The sequence below is a fragment of the Lasioglossum baleicum genome, chromosome 10, assembly GCF_051020765.1.
Source record: "Lasioglossum baleicum chromosome 10, iyLasBale1, whole genome shotgun sequence".
Classification (NCBI taxonomy): Eukaryota; Metazoa; Arthropoda; class Insecta; order Hymenoptera; family Halictidae; genus Lasioglossum; species Lasioglossum baleicum.
Window position 1 is genome coordinate 455249 of NC_134938.1, and position 18252 is coordinate 473500.

Consider the following 18252-nt stretch of genomic DNA (forward strand, 5'->3'; position numbering starts at 1 on the left):
AACAGTTAGAAAAGTATTATAAAGTTAACATTTCATGTATGTTTATGGAACCCTTCAGAAAATTTTGTGGAACCCCAAGCTTCCGTGGAACACAGTTTGAATAACACTGGCTTACAGAATCCCACGACACGCTACGATCCCATCCGATAGGCGTGCATCGCGAATTCCAAAATGGAAGCGAGCTAATTCGCGTTGGAGTCTTTGATCGGTGTATTCGTTAGAGCCAGAGAATGCGAGATGGAAAAAAGACAGAGAGAGAGAGAGAGAGAGAGAGAGAGAGAGAGAGAGAGAGAGAGAGCGCCACGAATCTCTGCGATCATGTGTTCTAACGGTGATCTCGGCTATTAATTAGATAACTAGCAGTTAGAGGATGCAGCTGGGCGAAACTGGGCATAGAATCTGTAGTGATAGAATTGTCTTGGGGACGTGTGCGTAGGTTCGGTGACGAGCAGTGACAGTGGTCATAGTACACAGCTGGACAGCCACAGTGGAAGCAGCGTAGAAGCTGGTGGCAGTCCACCGCCACCGCAAAGACGGCACTCCGCCATGCAAGGTACGTACCGATTCTAGAGAAAACCCACCAACGTATCCACAACGCTCGTGTTCATACCTCTCTTCTTAACCCTTGTCCGCTCCGTAGATTGTAGACTAGAAGGTAGAGAAAAGAAAGAATCTGGAGTGATCCGATGTTGAACTTCCTACCGGCCGGCCATGGAGCTAGGAAAAGTCGTATTTCCCGTTTGGTCACGCTCGAAGGACACGTTGACACGATCGGCCACTTTTTGCTTTCCTATTAGACTCGGCGATACCCCATGGAACGCTTTCCTTGGACCGCTCTCTTCTTGTAGTTGACTTTTGAAATTGATCGAATTCTTCCTTGTACTATAAACATTTATATTTGTTTCTAGAGACGTAACGTATGGATACCGACGTCGAAAGGTAACCTAGAAACTAGTCAAGATCGTCTCTGTATTTGTCAAACGGGAAACACGACCGATCCCAGAAGCATGGCTCGAATCCATACCGCTCTGGAACTTGGAGCAAGTGTTATCCAACGCCCCGATCGAACACAGTAATTGCGTGAACTTTTCCCCGCTGGTCGGATAACCGTTAAATCAAGTCGACCGTTCATTTCTCGACAGGACTACTCTACCGTAGTGGTGTGTGGCACGATACTGTCGTTGGTAGTCAATAAACGGGAATGAGACCGATTGAAACGGTGTGATATTTGTTGTACGTCCGTCGACAAGCGTGAATCGAGCTCCTGCCAGATTTGATCTTTTGTTTTCTTTCATTGTTCCTCATTTCTCAGTGTTCATGTTCCCTGAATCATTCGGGACCTCGATACGGATCGGAACGCGTAAAGTAACGTCACGTATGTCCCATGGCCGCTCACCTTCGTTTGCCCCGATGGTGTCCATGGTGCTCGTCGAAACTCTTCATGAAGCCGATGGGACGATATTCATTTTCGTTTGGTCGAGCCTGTGTAAACGTGCTTATAGTCGCTTGTATCTCGGAGTTACATTTGCTTCAGTACATTGACCGCTTAAAGCTTCTTTTCAGAAACTCGCTTCTTTACGCATACGCATAGATATGTAAATATACATATACACGCGCGTACATCGTTCCAATTCGCGCGATCTTCTTCGCACTCGCGGCACACGCACTCCAGAAACGATCCCTTCCGCCAGAACATTCTCGAGTTTCTCTGTCCGGAACATCGAACATCTTTATTTCTGTTTTTTTCTTTTTTTTGTACATTTCTGTTCATCCTCCCGAATCCATCATTGTTCATCTATCCTACAAGTCGATTCCCCCATAACTATTGTACATTTTGTAAAAAGAAGAAGAGAAACGAAAAACACGATTTGGTATGTGGCCTGTGTGTGGTGCAGGGTCTGTTTTGAGAGGTGGTGCCCCTCCGTTCCCTCACGCGGTAGCAGTGTTACCTCCGCTTCCTGCGAACCACAACCACAACCAGAATCACAACCATAATCATCATCATCATCATCACCACCACCACCACCAACATTATTACGATCATCACCATCACCAACCCCAAAATCCTCAAGGTGAGTCCGCGACCGCGTCTTGTCTTGACCTGTCTTTCAGTTTCTTTTCTGCTATTGGGCTGGCTTTGTTTCACACGATGTGCTCCTTTCGAGCGTGTTGCTTCCGGGGAACATACCGCATGGCTTCGACTATATGGTGTTGGGTCGATCTTCGAGAGAATGCGACGATCTACTAATCTTTTGTACGTTTCGAAGTAGTTCGCTGTAATAGCCTCTTCGGTACGGTGTCTATCACAATCGACGGGACGCGACGCACGTACCGAAGACGCTAATCGGTCTGGTGTTACGGCCGGTATGTACTACCGGAGGCAACGGGTTCGAAGTTTCGTTGGTGTCAGTGTGCCGAACGCATAAGCTTGATTAAGACTGCTTGCCTCGATGAAAGTTGACGCGTGCACGTTACCGATCACGCGAGTATCGTCGCCTGCTGCCTCTCTGTGTGTGTCTTGCGCGCGTATCAAAGTGTGCTGCATCGTGTGCCGTTTTCTCTGTCGTGCGTTGCTCGCGATGTCGTGACTCGAGCGGAATTATCGAAAGGCCGAGGGCTTCTTTTCAGGGTGTATTAACTGGTTGTCTGTGGTTCCCCTCTTCTCGGGCAGATCCAGCAGCGAGTAACTAGTGTGTTTGTTGTACGGTTTTCTCGGGAACCCGTTCGTCTGTTGCGAACGGGCGTTCCAAGCGAGTACGATGGGTCCCGTTACGAGATTATCCCGGCTCCATTTCCAGTTTGTACAATAAAACTATCGACATTTTAATATTTCTTAACACTTTACCTACTGGAAGCCTATTAATAGGATTTTCAATAATTCTGCTGTACCAAAAGAAAGCATAGAAATTTTCTTTTACATGAAAATTTACCATGAAAATTGCTGTTGCTATTGGAGGTTCCATTAAAAAGTGTTTAGCCTAGTGATTTTTCAAAATTATGCAATAATCACTGGTCGGTAATGTGTTAGTATTGAATTTTGAAATGGGAAACATCCTAATTGGGGCAATTTCGTACTGGACCGGATCGCATTCGCTCGAAAATGGCGATGGAGTAGATAGTTAGCGGAGGATAGGAGGAGAGTAATATGCCGGAGAGCTAGAAAGGGCGGTGTGCGAGAGATAGAGGGACAGAGAGATCGAGAGAAAGAGAGTCGAGGGTTTTCAGGTTGCACGGGATTAGCGGTAGGCGTGGGTCTCGGAGTACCGGCGGGACTTCCTCCTCCAGGCACAATTATAACGACGATGACTACCATACCTACCATGACGTCGATGACGACGATGCGTCCAGGAGTCGGAGGGGCTCAATGTCGCCAGCCGCCCGCATACAAAGTCGCAGCACAGATGGCAAAGTTGCACAGGATTGGCCGTGCACACAGTCACGAAGGTGTTACCTACAGGACCGAGCAGGAAGATGGTACAAAGCAAACACAATCGCCACGTACATAACAACCTACTTATCTTACCACACGTTTCTATTTTATACGTCTTTTTCTCAAATTTGTGGATCTCGAGGCTTGCGCTCCCCACCGCTCCAGTGACGGGAGTGTGATACCGAATTGATTTCTGTTCGAATCAGCCTTTTCGAAATTGCTGACGATGATTCGTCTATGCTTGCTTCGCCAGCATTCTTAATTTCGCTATCGCGAAGTACCCGATAAACAAACCCAGTCAGCAATCTGCTCTTGACTCGGTATGAATTTGGCGCCAAATACCTATTTCCGTATTAGGCTCCGTATTTGGCGACAGATTCTGGTCTGCAGATTCAGAACGAATAAGCAAAGTACGATTCCAGACATTTTGTCTTAATTTACTCGAGCCGACATTTTGCTGACTGGGTGCTGAAGATGATTTATCTATGCTTGCTCCGCCAGAATTCTTGAGTTCGCTATCGTGAAGTATCCAGTTAGCAATTTGCTCTTGATTTTGCTATGAATCGGCCACCAAACCTTGTCCACAAAAATCGACGTAAATCTTGCCGTAAAAGGGAAAATCGGATTTGATTTAAATTTCTAGATTATACAATTTTAAGTTGCTTGCATGTTCGTTCATTTCAATACTTACAAGTCCTAAAATAATGATACCAATGATTTCGACCTATATTTACTATGAAAGCTAGGTTAAGTTTGCTCTAAGCGCGACCGACCTGCCCTCTATTTGGCCTCCATTTTTCGTGTAATTTTGGCGTCAAATTTCGCGCAAAATTCATACCAAATCAAGAGCAGACTGCTTGCCCGGTTACTTTCCATATCGAGACCCATCGAGACAGCGCTACGGTGCCCGTTTTGCTCCTAAATCTGATTTAGGTTACACCCTAAATTTTGCCACGATTACACCGTTCCCGATCTCTCTAGCTACCTTTCACTAGAGTAGGTACTACAACATGTATGTATGGACGATTCGAGCAGGGACCGTTGTTGTTTCTTACTCGATGTACATGCTCCGATAATCGCAGCAAAATAATGTAAATAACGAACACATCCGCATCCTCCACTTGTACATTTCGCAAAATGCCTGTTTCGTAACACACGTCCCAAGCATCACCCGTGTTCCGATTTTCGTTCTTCCGCCTGTACGATCGAGCATCGTTTGTCGCACTCACTTCCACGCATAATACCGCGGCCGCCTCTAATGCAGGTCGGGACATGGTAAATTTGGCAACGCTGTCTCAGTCCGATCTGAAGTTGACCGCGTTATATCTGGGCCGTCTCCATACGCTACTCCGCGTACACTACTGTGCAAAAGAAAGAAGCAGCCAGTACAATTATAAGATATAATCACAAACAATATCTTTATGTAAAAATTGCATTGCATTTAAAAAGTATTAGATAATCCGCAATAACACATATTCTCAGAACTATGCGATTAAACAGCGGAATCCTCTTTTCAAAACTTACTATGTTCTTATTTGATTTTCTACGCTTTTCTATTAAATATGGCGGCTTCTTTCGTTTGCACAGTACTGTATCTCCGGTGTTGCCACGTCACGTGTTCTGGCCTGTACTAGAGACGGCCGTGATGATACGCATTCTTACGATAGATCGAATTTCTTTTCTTATACGTGTACGTTACTTATCGGTGTTCGTGCACCCGCAAGAAGCTTGCAGTTTATCAATTGTTTATCCACTTGTTTATACGTATATATTATATACATATATAGTTTCCCTCCTCAGCGTTACTTTGTTCGACGTTGCCGGGGCATGCCGGGGCATGCCGAGCTTGCTTGTGTTCATTTTGCACGACACTTTTCAAGAGTTCAGTTTCTCTGTCTTGTTTTCATTTATTTTTTTGTTTAAGTTTGAAGCGGTTCGATTACTTTAGAATATTACGATTAGCGTTTCTAGGGCGTGCTGTTGAATGGTACTTCTTAAATGATAGTCCAAAGATTTGTGTCATGCCGGTTGCTACTGAAACAGTACCAGTGTTATGAAAATCGGATATACAGGGTGGTCCGTCTATCTTGAGACAGTCGATTATTACGGAAACCAGCAGGAATATGAAAAAATGTTTTATATAAAATATTCTTGATATGAAGGGGCACATTTAATGGCTTTATGCACATTTTTCTATAATGGCCCTTTAAAGGTCACATGAAGGGCAACTTTGTTTTCTCAAATGGAAACCCATATTTTTTATTTCATATTCTTATTCTACATCGAAAAATAATAATATTTCGTATAAAACATTTTTGATACTCCAAAGAGGCTACAGTTTCAGAAGTAACGTATGGCATGTTCTCCATCCGAGTATAGTTTGAAATAGTTGTTTGCGATTTCTACAATTGTTTCTCTGATAATGATTTTTCACCGGACCCCCTGTACTCGTACAGAAGAAGATTGCCGTCTGTAAGTTCCACGTAAACGTGTTCTTTTAATCTCTGTAATAACGAATGCGCAGGTGTCAGTGTTAAGTTTCGGCTAAGGTAGACGACAGTCGTAACGATCTGTCTCAGGCGCGTAGGAGTTTCGCGTGACACAACTAAAGCGACCGTTCAATTTTTCAGATGACGACGACGCCCAGGTATCGGCGGTTTAATCGGTCCACCACGCGCGAACAGTTCCAGTCGTGGAAGCTTCTAGCCTGGCTCTTCCACGAAACAAAGAACATCCCTTCGTCTAAGTGTCGGACCAAGCAATTAAATCTTTTGCGAAAAAGACAAAGTCGCGGAACTCGTGCTGTTCGAACATCCCGAAGACGACGGTACTCGTTGGAAGGTTTCAAAAGGCGGTGGGGTTCGAAGTTCAAAGTTGAAAGGCAGATGGACGCGAACGATCAATGCGCACAGCGTTTCCCGATGCTTTTGCGTCGGAGGATCCCGGACCTCCGTGAAGCTTTTTGCGGATACGGATGCGGATGGAGTGCTCGTCTTCCACGATCGCGAGCAAACGAGAATCTCGGAAGCTATGCCCGCCAAGATAACGAGAATCGCGCGCGCGCGCGAGAGAGAGAGAGAGAGAGAGAGAGAGAGAGAGAGAGAGAGAGAGAGAGAGAGAGAACCTCTAGAACGTGCGTTGAAAGACTTGCGATGAGGAGAGGAAATAGCGAAAAGACAATGACGACTTTTCGATCGGACTGATAGCGAACTTATCCGTCGCATACGACGGCGGTTCGCGGGACTAGGACGCGAAAGAAACAGACGTAAAATAATATTCTATATAAATGTGTAATAAATCGAGTCCAAAGATGTTATATATACCGCGTATCGCCGCGGGGAGTGCGAACGACGGCGAGTCCTGTATTATATACTTTTTAGGCTAATCCGCCCCCCCCCCTCACCCCACACACACACCTAAACCACCATCGCCCCCCCCCCCGTAGGTTAAGTATAACTTGGTGTAAATAGTGTAGCGTTTAATCGTAGACTACAATCGGCGAGGAAGAATAACGCGAGACAGAGACGTAATTGAGTGCAAAGCGGATCGGATATGCACCCCCAAAGGAACCTCGAATCGTCCGATGCGACGCGTTCATGCGACGGGATTCGACAACGGCCGTTCTTTTGCCCCCTCCCCACCCCCGCCCCACCCCTTTAAATCGATGCGCAGCGTCTGCCGGTGTCGCGAGTTTTTAAGATTTTAGTCATCGCGTTTCCGAGCTTCGTTCTTTGTTACCTTCGTCGCATAGAAGAACGGGCGTTCTAGCCGGCAGAGCGCTCGAAACACAGTTTTATTTCGCTTACACAGTTTGACCGGCGCGTCGAACACGTTCACGGAAACTTCGTAATCTATGGGAGATCCGATTCTTATGACTTCGATGTGTGTTGAATTTTACCGTTGATGCGATCAAGTACAAAGTATTTTTCAAAGACTAACACGAGCGGCGTTGCGAGATAGGTACGGGATCGAAAGTACTGTTCCTGGACTTTTGGAATTCTTATTAAGGCGGCTACGGCGCGTGTAGCGGTCGTAAGTGTGAGTGTTGGACGTCTAATTGCGCGTGTAAGAGAGAAAGAGAGAGAGAGCGAGATAACTGATCACAGCGAGAGAATGCGAAAGAGTGAGAGAATGAGCAAAAGGGAGGGAGAGAGAGAGAGAGATAGAAACAGTGCGCGCGAAATCTTCGGAAGATCGATATACAACAAGGTATTAGCGTTTCAGGATATTTACGAGATGACGAAAAGCAAAGTCTATATATTGCATCGCGTATGCTCAACTTATTTTTACTGTATCTATAAACGGAAACGAATTTTAGATCTGGCTATAACTGATTATAAATATATATATATATATATATATATACATATATACACATATGTTTATGTGTATATAGGTATATATGTATATTAATATTCTCGATTCGTTCTGCCGCCGATCGAAGATGGACGCTCCGACGGCGACTCGTCGAACTCATATTTTCCGAAATTTTATCAGTATCACGGTACGTCTTAGTTTTATATAAATATATTATATAAATATATAAATATGAATATACCTATATGTATAACCGCGCTGTTCGAGTAAAAGGAAACGATTGAGAGAGAGAAAGAGAGAGAGGGATGCTAGTGGCGCAGGGTCGGTACTCCGCCGTTCTGGATCCGGATAAGACGACGTACCACCGAGAGAATGATCGTGTCGTCAATGAGGCGGAGGTGGTGCGCACGGCTGGTTTTATCGTCGGAGATATAATATCATTTCTCTTCGCCCATTTGACTCTATCTTATTGTAAGAACGTTCGAAAAAATGATTCGATCCGTATTTCTCGTCCGTTTGTGTGCACAAGCCTCGAGTCCTTTATCGGCGTGAATCAAGGAAATTGCGAATGTCGCGTGCGGGAGAAACGAATGCGGTCACCAATGCGGAGAGGCACGTCTCCTGCGATACGGTCTGTCGGAAGACGCGCGGAAACGGAACAGAAATCTCAAGGATCGACGCAGTGTTCGAACCTTCCACCGTCGACATTCCATTATGGCTTGTCCAGTCGCCCGGTCGCCATGTTGGGCCAATTATATGCTTCCCCGAACAGACTGCTAACTAATATTTCGATTTCGATCGATATCGCGTTGCGTACTACTCCTGAGCTGAAAAAAGAGAACATCAGACACCCTCGAACACTGCGTCGATCCTTGGCTCACGTCCGTGATGTTTCAGGGAATTCAAGAGGGCTACTCTTCCGTAATAGTAGCCCCGTTCCTCGGCACATCCCGGACTCACCGACATTTACTGCATATTCATATTAATATCTCTTTGTACATATCCTAACGACTTTTAAAATATTCTTAATCCAACGTTCTCGCAGAAACTGTTTAAATCATTGTATCCAGCGTTCCATCGACGCGAAAGCTTTTTTCGTGATCCGAGAGTAGAAAGGAAATCTAAGCGAATAGATCGAGAGAAGAACTCTACCCACCTTTTTCCGTTCTTTTCTCTTTCTGAGTAATGATCATCGTACCCCCCCCCCCCCCGACCCACCCACTATTTTGCGTTTCTTCTGTCAACACCGATTTTAGATCATTCCATGGAACATTTATGTCTTCACGGAGCGACGCGGTTCCGTACCTCTTTAATATTATGTCATCGTTCGAACGCTTTTCCGTCCTTCTCTGTGGATCGACCAACTCCGATCACGGTCCAAGTAATTTTCTAAACGACCAACGTCGAGTGCGACGAGCAATAACGTTAAGCCGCTCGAGGTGGGACGGCGAAGGGGAGAGTTGAAGAGGAACGGAAATGGCGTTCGAATAGAAGAGAACGAAATGATATTCGTCTTGAATTGCAAAAGAGTCTTTCTTCTTCCCCTAATTTTACGAAACTGATCCACTTTGTCGTAGTGTTCATGTGTAATTATGAGCGCGTGAGAAAATGTTTCTTTGAGAGGAAAAGTAAAAGCGCGCGTGCATGCGAGTGTGTGTGTGTGTGTATGCGAGAGTGAAGAGAGAGAGAGAGAGAGAGAGAGAGAGAGAGAGAGAGAGAGAGAGAGAGAAAGAAAGAGAAAGAGCTAGACAAAAAGAGATATACGTGGATAAGCCTTGAACTTTCTTCTTCCACGCCATCCCTGTATTCTTTTATGTTTATTTTTATTTATATTCCTTGCCCCTTCTTCTCCTGTCGTTTTAATTATTTATGAAAAAACTTCGAGACGAAGCGACCGCAAACACTGCGGTCCTACTCGCGAATAACACAAGACAAAATGCAGGAAACTTTTTGTATTTAATTTGTTTAATAAAACTTGGATCATAGTACAACGTTTCGACTGATTTGCGGTTTCGAGTCCCTGTGCTCGGTTTTCTCTGTCGAAAGGCTTCATTCGCTGTCCTCCTTTCTTGGTCGACCCTGTTCTCTTTTCATTATTTCTCGACGGAACGGAAAAATGAGACAAAACAGTACAAACGAAAAATGATTTTTTAATGAAAAAATGGAAGAGAGAGAGAGAGAGAGAGCGAGCGAGAGAGAAAATGAAACGCGAGCGAAGTTCTACGGAAACACGTTTGTTAACAAATATTTTTCTTAATTTTGTACATACGCAAAACGCGCGGCTTTCGCGTTTTTACTTGATTTCTCCTTTTTCGACGAATCTCCGAGTACGGTGTGTATCGTTGACTATATATACAGACTTTTGTTTTGCGAAGAGTTTTCCGCAATACCGTATATATGTGATTAATTTTAAACGAAAATAGAACGTAGCTTTTACAGGAAAATTTATGCTGAAAATTGTTTTACTTTCGTGCGGCTGAATACGAAACTACTAACTTATGAATAAACGCTCCCTAATTGTAGGACATGTTTACATTTTATTTCCAGTTATTCGCGTTTTTATTCGAATTTTATATTTCATTGAAGTTGTTACGAAAGAAAATGTGGAACGTCAATGACGGATGCCGTACGCGCGAGAAGAATCCGTGGGAACGAAACTGGTGGTGATACTACTGCTACTATTTTGTACGATACAATGTTTTTGTATATCTGTCTACCGTATGTATAGGAACAAAGTCTACCGAATATAATATGTGGTTAAAATTGTATCGAACACGTATTAAACGATTTGTAGCGTGACGGACACAAACTCCGGTTGTATTTATCAAGAGTCACACATAGATGTTGTTCCCATTAATGTACACCTGTAAAATCCCAGTCGAACAATATATAAGCTACTAAAGGATTGGTAAAGAGTTCTATGTACTTTATTCGCGATGCGTTTTCTCTTGGGATTTGGACTGCTTCGGAAGCAATGGTTCCAAAAAAACATGCATCCTCGTTTGGTGCAATATTTCGAGGAGTGGGATCTCCTAAATGCGACTGGACGCAGCGGTGTAGAGCCTACACCCACTTTTTCAACATGCTAAATAAGGTTCTGTTCCATGTTAATCCCTGGCAGTGATGCCAGATGAGGGGAGTCACGGTGAAATGATGTACCCCCTCTCTGATGACGGGGAATGAGTGGGGCGAATGGAGACGCGTTGCACGTGCGCGATAGGGACCGTGGAGTGTGCGCCTGCGCACGGTACTGGAATGGAATAGTGGAAGGGGTAAGGAGGAGAGTACATGAGCTCCGTTTGGAGCTCATTCTGGCATCACTGATCCCTGCTGTGCGTTTAGATGCACTAGTTTGCGTTCGTGACGAATGAAGTATAAGCAGTGGCGCGTTACCCTATGGGCAACTTGGGCAAATGCCCGGGTCCCCGATCACAAACCAAGATCCAAATTCTACGTTTTTCTCATAAAGTTATTTAGTTGGGGTTAGGGGCCCCGAAATTCTACTTTGCCCAAGGCCCCAACTAGTTATAACGCGCTACTGAGTATAAGAGACCCCAGAATTGCAAAACGCTGCGTCCAGACGCGCTTGGGCGATCCCACCTTTATTGCGTTTGGTTGATGCTCTTTTCCCTTTCTTCTCGAGTGAGAAAAAAAGGAAAGGCATAGCGAATCGCATCGTGCGAACGAAAACTTGTGCGTCCAGGTGCACGGTAGAGTCTTCCGACGAATGGAGTATGTGAATTTAACATGGAACAGAATCTATACCATAGTTAGCATGTTGAAAGAGTGTGTATGATGTATCTCTGTCTACGTCTGCACTGACAAAAGTAGACACAGAAAAACCCTGGGTGCGAGTATGTGTACCCAGTCAGTAAAATCTGCTCGAGCAGATTAAAACGAAAAACGCCAAATACCCAGGCTAATGCGGAAACAGAAACTCGTACTGAAATCAAGAGCAGATTGTTTACTGGGTGGGTATGATCTGTCTCTGTCTGCACCACTGACAAAAGTGGAGACAGTGTGAAATAATCGCGGCATAGAAATGATAATTCTCCGTGGTTCTATTAATGGAAAACGTACTGATAAAGCAGATACGATGTGCCCAAGGCGTAACACGGAACACAGAACGAGAATCGGCGGCTCGACAGGTATGCAACCATTGTCGCGTTGCGTCCGGTGCTGCACCCGGTTGCCTGTAAATTAAATGCCCCGATCGACCGATCGGCTTTTCTTAAACGACACGTTACGTTACGGTATGCATTTCTTTCGGCCCACCTTTAAGGTTATCGAGTTCCTGCTCCGATACGGCTGGTTTCTGGTTTGCCTTGCCACACCCGTAACACCTCTACGGACTGTGGGCTATGGGCTATGCACTATGGATAATACCAGTTTTAGCATAGCATTTTTCACTGCTGTTCCATTGCAAGGGTATTACCCGCAAGCCAAGATAATGAGATAATCGTCCCTTTGTCTTGCGCTCCCCTTCCGTTGTTAAACGACGTCGATGAAAACGTGTAATCTGCAGCCAGTGACAGGTACTTGTTTCGTTTCGAGCCTATACCTTGTCTAAGGCGAGGCAGTAGAGTATCAGCGAGCGTCTTTTGCTAGCTATCTGAGAAGGGTATCATCAATTCTGTCGCACTCGAGCGGTTGTTAACGTTTACTCGTTTCGGTGGTCAAGGTGTAGAGTTTGGACTTATTGTTAGTTTGGTGCATTATATACTTACGTGTTACGACTAAAAGCACCTCTGTAAGGTTGACGTTTTGTGATAGATAGAGCTTGGTTCGTCGCTAGATGGCATATCGGGCAGATTCAAGCCAGTGATGCCAGAATGAGCTCCAAACGGAGCTCATGTACTCTCCTCGTTACCCCTTCCACTATTCCATTCCAGCACCGTGCGCAGGCGGTCCAGCACCATTCGCCCCACTCATTCCCCGTCATCAGAGAGGGGGTACATCATTTCACCGTGACTCCCCTCAACTGGCATCACTGATTCAAGCTTTCATGTACGTGTATGAATGAGATTGTGTGTAGCAGCGTGTCCATGTAGCCCATGCTAAGCTATTGTACACGCAATAATACACAATACACCGTGGTATGTATTGCTGAGTGCTGAATACATGGAAGCTTGAACCTCTGTCCAATCTGTTTATCTGGCGGCGACCAAAGAACTAACCTCTACCTATCACACCTTTCCGAGGGAAGTCCGAACACCTCTATAATACACCGTGGTTTGGACTCTAGAGTCTAGACCAGGCCTGGGCAACTTGCAGCTCTCTCCTGCAGTAGGGACAGTCAGGGCTTCGGAGTCGGAGTTTGGGAGTAATTGCTGATCACTGGAGTCGGAGCCAGAGTAAGAAAAAGCCATACAGGGTCATCCGTTTTTAAACGGCCAAACGTTAACCAGCTGTAGAGGACCCCAAATGGAACAACTTTTACCCCTATCACTTTTTTTGTTTCGGCCTTGATTTCCAGATAATTGCAGAAAACCATCATTTTTTGAGTTTACATAAAATTGAATATCTCAGGACTCCAATTATGAATATTGATGGTTTTTCCTTTGTTTAGTTTAAAATAAGTAGGGGCATCTTTTTTATTCAATAAACTTTTCTGTATGACCTTCGGATCATGGTTTTTTTGGCGCGGAGCACACCGTGGAGCCTGAAAGAAATAAGTTGGAAAGTGGCGATCTTTCGATATATTTAAAAAGGGACAGAGTCCGATTATCACACTTCACGGAGCTAGCTTCTTGAAAGACAAGAGATTTTTAGGAATTGAAAGGGAAAGAACAAGAGAAAAGATCGACTTGCGTGACATTTAAAAGTTCGAGAATATGGATACGCTAAATGTGTCTTCACTCCGTGAGTGAATCGGAGTCGTGAGTTTCCCATAAGTTTATCGCAATACTGCGGGGAACGCCAAAGGTTGCTCGATGAAAGTATCGTGACCCCGAGGCGCGCGGGATCGTGCTCGCATTTGCGAAGGAAAATGCTATGCAGAACATAGGGCAGGGCGTCGGCCGAGCAATGGGATGCAGAAAATCTCATCGATCGGTGGTTCGTCAGATATTAAATGATTTCTCTAGCTACCAACATTTTCAATTCCAACGAGTCAACCAGTTTTATTTACATGTTTATAATACATTTAAAATATCTAAAAAGAAATTCTAGGTATACGTGTCGTCGTTTGCACTGTCTAGATTTTTGCATTGCCGAATAATAATATTAAAACAACAATACATTTTAAATTCAAATATATCTTAAGGTGGTGTATCAATTTAATAAAAAAGTTCCTCTAATGAATATATAAAGCCGCTAGTAATTAGGTTTGCCAGAAATGTTTTATCCAAATATAGAAAAAGTAGTGAAAACTGCAATTATGTATATATGAGATAGGCTCAAAATATAGGAGTTCAAGTGAAAGAGATACACAGCACATTTTAAACTTTTTTATTCAAACAAAGATTTTTGAAAATTCAAATATGATACAGGAGATCAAGTTAAAATATTAGAAGATCTGGCAACCCTACTAGTAATGAGTATATAAATTAAATGATATACATACGTAAATAGTGATGTAGAATATGAAGCTATGCTGCTATGTAAGCTGAACAATTAAGGGTATTGAGGTAGAGTGAATATGTGAATGTGTCGGTTGCAGTGTCCTCGAGAAATTATGTAAAGCAGAGTGCTGCCTGTGTGACAGGGAGAGGCTCTCGTTCATAGCGGCGAGCCTTGAGGTAAGATCATGGACAAGGCTCTATAGTTGTATAATTACCCACAATCTCTTAAGATTTTCGTTCGATAACGTCCGCGCGTATTGTACGATTAGAAATATTGCAGTTATAATTTATACCATCAGGTAAAGTATACGAGGATTTTATATATACGTATAATAATTATTTGCGATTATAAACATCTCATAAATTACATAAGTTTAGGTGCCCAAGACACCTTATTGTATTGTTCAACGAGAAATTGTTCCTCCAAGAAAAAAATAACTAATTTCAAGCGAGCAATAGTGGGACAATAAATAAAGACTACCCAAGACGTCGGAACAACAACAAAAATAATAATTGAAGAGATCGTCCTTCGATTCACATCTTGTGATTCATTTCCACGTCAGCTTTTACCCTAGTAGCATTTATGGTTGGCCAACGGTTGGGATGTGGTCGGTGTTTTTGTTTACAAATCCCCAACACAGGGTCCACGATGAAATATGACAATTTGCCAACGAATAACGATCGTTGGGCCTACAATCGTTATACAGTAAAGTCGCGATCTAGCTTCCATCAGAGATCGTGTAGGGAAACTATTTTTTTATGACTGCGTCGACCGCGCCGGAGGTACGAAAAAAGATGCCGAACGTAGGAAAGGACAGCATGTAAACATGGGCCACACGGCAGCTTCTTGTCCCCTCGCGGGGAAGCCTCCCAGTGGAATGAGTAGGCGAAGGGAGAGACAGTGATCGTGGAGATCCTCGGGGAGCTAGATCGCGACTTTACTGTAGTTGGTTAGTTAACACTTTATCTACCGCTAGCCTATTAACCCTTTGCACTCGAATGGCGAGTCTGAGGCGCCACTAAAAATTGCCATACCATTATTCAAAACAGTTTTAACATTATTAAATTTGTCTGTATTCTATACATTGTAAAAAGCTCAACTGTTATATAAGAAAACAGTTTCGATTTGATGTGCACAATGTAAAAAAGATTACATAGAAGAAAATGATCTGGGTTGAAACAAATATCTTGACTCTGGAATTCAAATTGCTTCGAGTGCAAAGGGTTAATAGGCTTCTCGATAATTGTGCTGCACCAAATGGAAGCTTAAAAATCTTCTTTTATGAGATAATCCCGCAGGAAATTATTGGATTTTGTTATCGAGGCTGAGTTGCTGGTTCACGATCAAAATTGCTGTTGCTATTGAAGGTTTCTCTTAAAAACTCCTCAGCCATGACTTTCAACAATTATGGAATAATCAGCGGTATTTAAAATTAAAAGCTAAAATTCAGATATTTATTCAATAACATATGTTCTCCATTCTGTTCTATTACTTTCCGCCATTTTCGAGGTAACTTCTGGTTATTGATTAGACATATGAATAAATACCTTAATTTTATCTTCGATTCTTAATTTGAAAACGCTACGAACTTTCCTTCCAACCCAATACCACATTGGCCCAACCAATAATCCGATCTTCTTTCCAAAAACTGTACTCACGCTTTGACCCTCTCTCTCTCTTTCTGGAAATACCGTTTCGAATCCCTGTGAACGAGATTTAACTCTTGCTGAAGGTGTAGGAGTAGCCATCGGGTGTCCTGTTGAAGTTGAGCTTCCCCGGTGGATAAAATCTTCGAGGGGGTGGTGTCGTAATCTCGTTGTACTGTGGTAGCGGCCTGGGTGGGGGTTGATAGCGTGGCCGGGAACTGTACGAGGGTATGGGTTCAATTTCTGGTGGCGATGGTGGCGGTTGAGGTCTGTATGGATATCGAGGCTCGGGTTGGTAGATAGATTGCGGCCGTGGTTGCGGCTGCGGTTCGTACACCGGTGGACTCGGACGTTGATATTGTTGTTGCGCGGGTGGGTTGTAGCTTGGTGGTTGATAATCCGGTGGGTTGTACTGTGGTAAGGGCTCGTATTCTGGCTGGGGTGGCACTTGTGGGGGTGGGACGGGAATGCCGTCACCAGTTGCCTGGAAAATTATTCGTGGAGGTACTGCCCTTAGTACACATTTAACAACAAATTTTTGTTGTCTAGACACTCAGATGCCGGCCAAAAGTTTGGAATTACTTGGTGATTCTTCCAAAAATCTAACTAACAAATATTAACTAGTCGAATAATATTTCTAAACAGATTTCGACATTTTCTTATGTCCATAATATGCTCTTGTCACGTGCGTCCGGTGGTTCAGCCATCATTAATAATTCATATAATCAATGATATATAACATATACCTTTTTGAACCAGAAAATATTGTTAATTGCATAGCATCTTTATTAGATGTAGTTGAAGAATTGGATTTAGATTCATTAAATGAATTTTCCTAATTCTATTGCACGCAATGTGGTATAATATACGATAGTTTGACATTGATTATTAACAATAATATTTAATATTTACTTTCTCGTACAACATTATTAGTTTAAGCATAGTAAGAAATTCAAAAATGTATATGTTATATATCATTGATTATATTAATTATTAATGATGACTGAACCACCGGACGTGACACTCTTGTATAGTTTTTTAAAAGGACATCTTTGGCAACTAATTGTCAGGATGCCCCGAATATGTCAGGCGGTTTTTTGAAAGAGCAATTTGAAGAAAAATACGCATTCCTTGGTAGAAAAAAAATTATACAAAATGTGAAACACACTATTCGTTAGTTTTTTGACAAATCTTCCTTGGTTGCTCGAAAGGCATTCAGTTTTTCTAATGAGCACCCTGTCTCTCTGTATTTACATGCTTGCATACCTGAAAACCATTTTTCCCAGCCGTGTATGTCACTGTACGCCTTTGACCGGTCGGATCAACGTACGAGTAAGACCCACGCCGATTCCCATAGACGTCGCTCTCTTCTTTGAATTCCACGCCATCCTCCTGCGAGTACGCGGCTCCGAACGTTCCATCGCCAGCCAAGTATCTTGCATCGCTCAAAATTGCAGCCTGTTGGGGCGACTGGTACTGACCGTTCGATAATTGACAAAATGTCAGCACGACACCGCAAAATAGGAACGTCGGCGTCTGTAAGATCGTAAGAGTTTCGAGGTGCTTTGAATTGCTCTTTCGAATTTGCGAACTATTTTTAAATATTAACACGTTATCTACCGGCAATATTTTAATAGCGTTTTAAAAATGAAAGATCAACAGTTCAGAATTACTCAATAAATTGTTTAAAAGCGACAGCAATATCGTTTATAGTTTAATAAATTTTTAAGAGAATATTATTCAGCTTTTTACATACAGTTCAACCACTAAAAAACCTATTAACCCCTTGCCCTACGATTTATTTAATTTTATTTGAAAAACGGAGAAATTTGTTTAAAGGAAATTATTAACAATCTGTTCAGAATCTTCGTCACGAGTCAGACACGATATTGTAAGGCAAGGGGTTAATATAAACTTCCGGTAGGTGAAGTACTAAGAGGAGTTTTTATAATAAATTTAATTTTGGAATAATTTTGATTTGTTCGATTGACACACACTAGATTTCGCGAGGAAATGTACCGAGTAAAACTCGACGTGGCTACTTACGAATATGGCACCCATAATAGAGAAAGAACGACAACCGGACGAGAAGAAGTACAACAGTGCTCGAAGGATCGTCGAGAGGGGCGTTTTATACGACAGATCGGATCATGTTGACCCGAGGAGGCCTTGATGGCCGCCCGCGCGCCCCGGCGGCTGCACAATAATGCAGATTGCACTCCGATCTTCAACCACGCCTATCGACTACCAACTACCATTCAACTTTCATCCTGGTACCTTGCACTCACGCTTATG

General features: G+C 43.4%; 2 protein-coding genes across 18 annotated transcripts in view; one reads left to right on the plus strand and one right to left on the minus strand.

The window, feature by feature from the left end:
• Positions 1 to 8182, plus strand: part of LOC143212937 (rap guanine nucleotide exchange factor 2) — a 140889-nt gene extending 132707 nt beyond the window's left edge. For 10 of the 17 annotated variants that reach the window (XM_076432262.1, XM_076432263.1, XM_076432265.1 and 7 more), the window contains 4 exons: positions 437 to 553; positions 1896 to 2072; positions 3226 to 3498; positions 6061 to 8182. In XM_076432262.1, the coding sequence (XP_076288377.1) occupies positions 437 to 553; positions 1896 to 2072; positions 3226 to 3498; positions 6061 to 6092 (599 nt within the window). In that variant the 3' untranslated portion in view covers positions 6093 to 8182. Of the gene's footprint in view, positions 1 to 436; positions 554 to 908; positions 1045 to 1895; positions 2073 to 3225; positions 3499 to 6060 lie in introns of those variants that run through there. The other 7 variants (XM_076432264.1, XM_076432267.1, XM_076432266.1 and 4 more) reach the window with 7 other exon arrangements.
• Positions 8183 to 14455: 6273 nt separating this feature from the next.
• On the minus strand, positions 14456 to 18247 carry Cpr19 (cuticular protein 19). Its single transcript, XM_076431629.1, has 3 exons — positions 18004 to 18247; positions 17224 to 17493; positions 14456 to 16441 (listed from the first exon to the last, which is right to left on the minus strand). Exons 1-3 carry the CDS (start codon positions 18016 to 18018, stop codon positions 16028 to 16030), a joined length of 699 nt encoding a protein of 232 aa, XP_076287744.1. The 5' UTR covers positions 18019 to 18247; the 3' UTR covers positions 14456 to 16027.
• Positions 18248 to 18252: the final 5 nt, after the last annotated feature.

Bases quoted from the DNA above. Each gene is read 5' to 3' on its own strand.
- Cpr19 (XM_076431629.1), bottom strand. The intron at 16,442-17,223 runs GTATGCAAGCAT...ATAATTTTCCAG, and splicing joins CTGGGAAAAATGGTTTTCAG to GCAACTGGTGACGGCATTCC.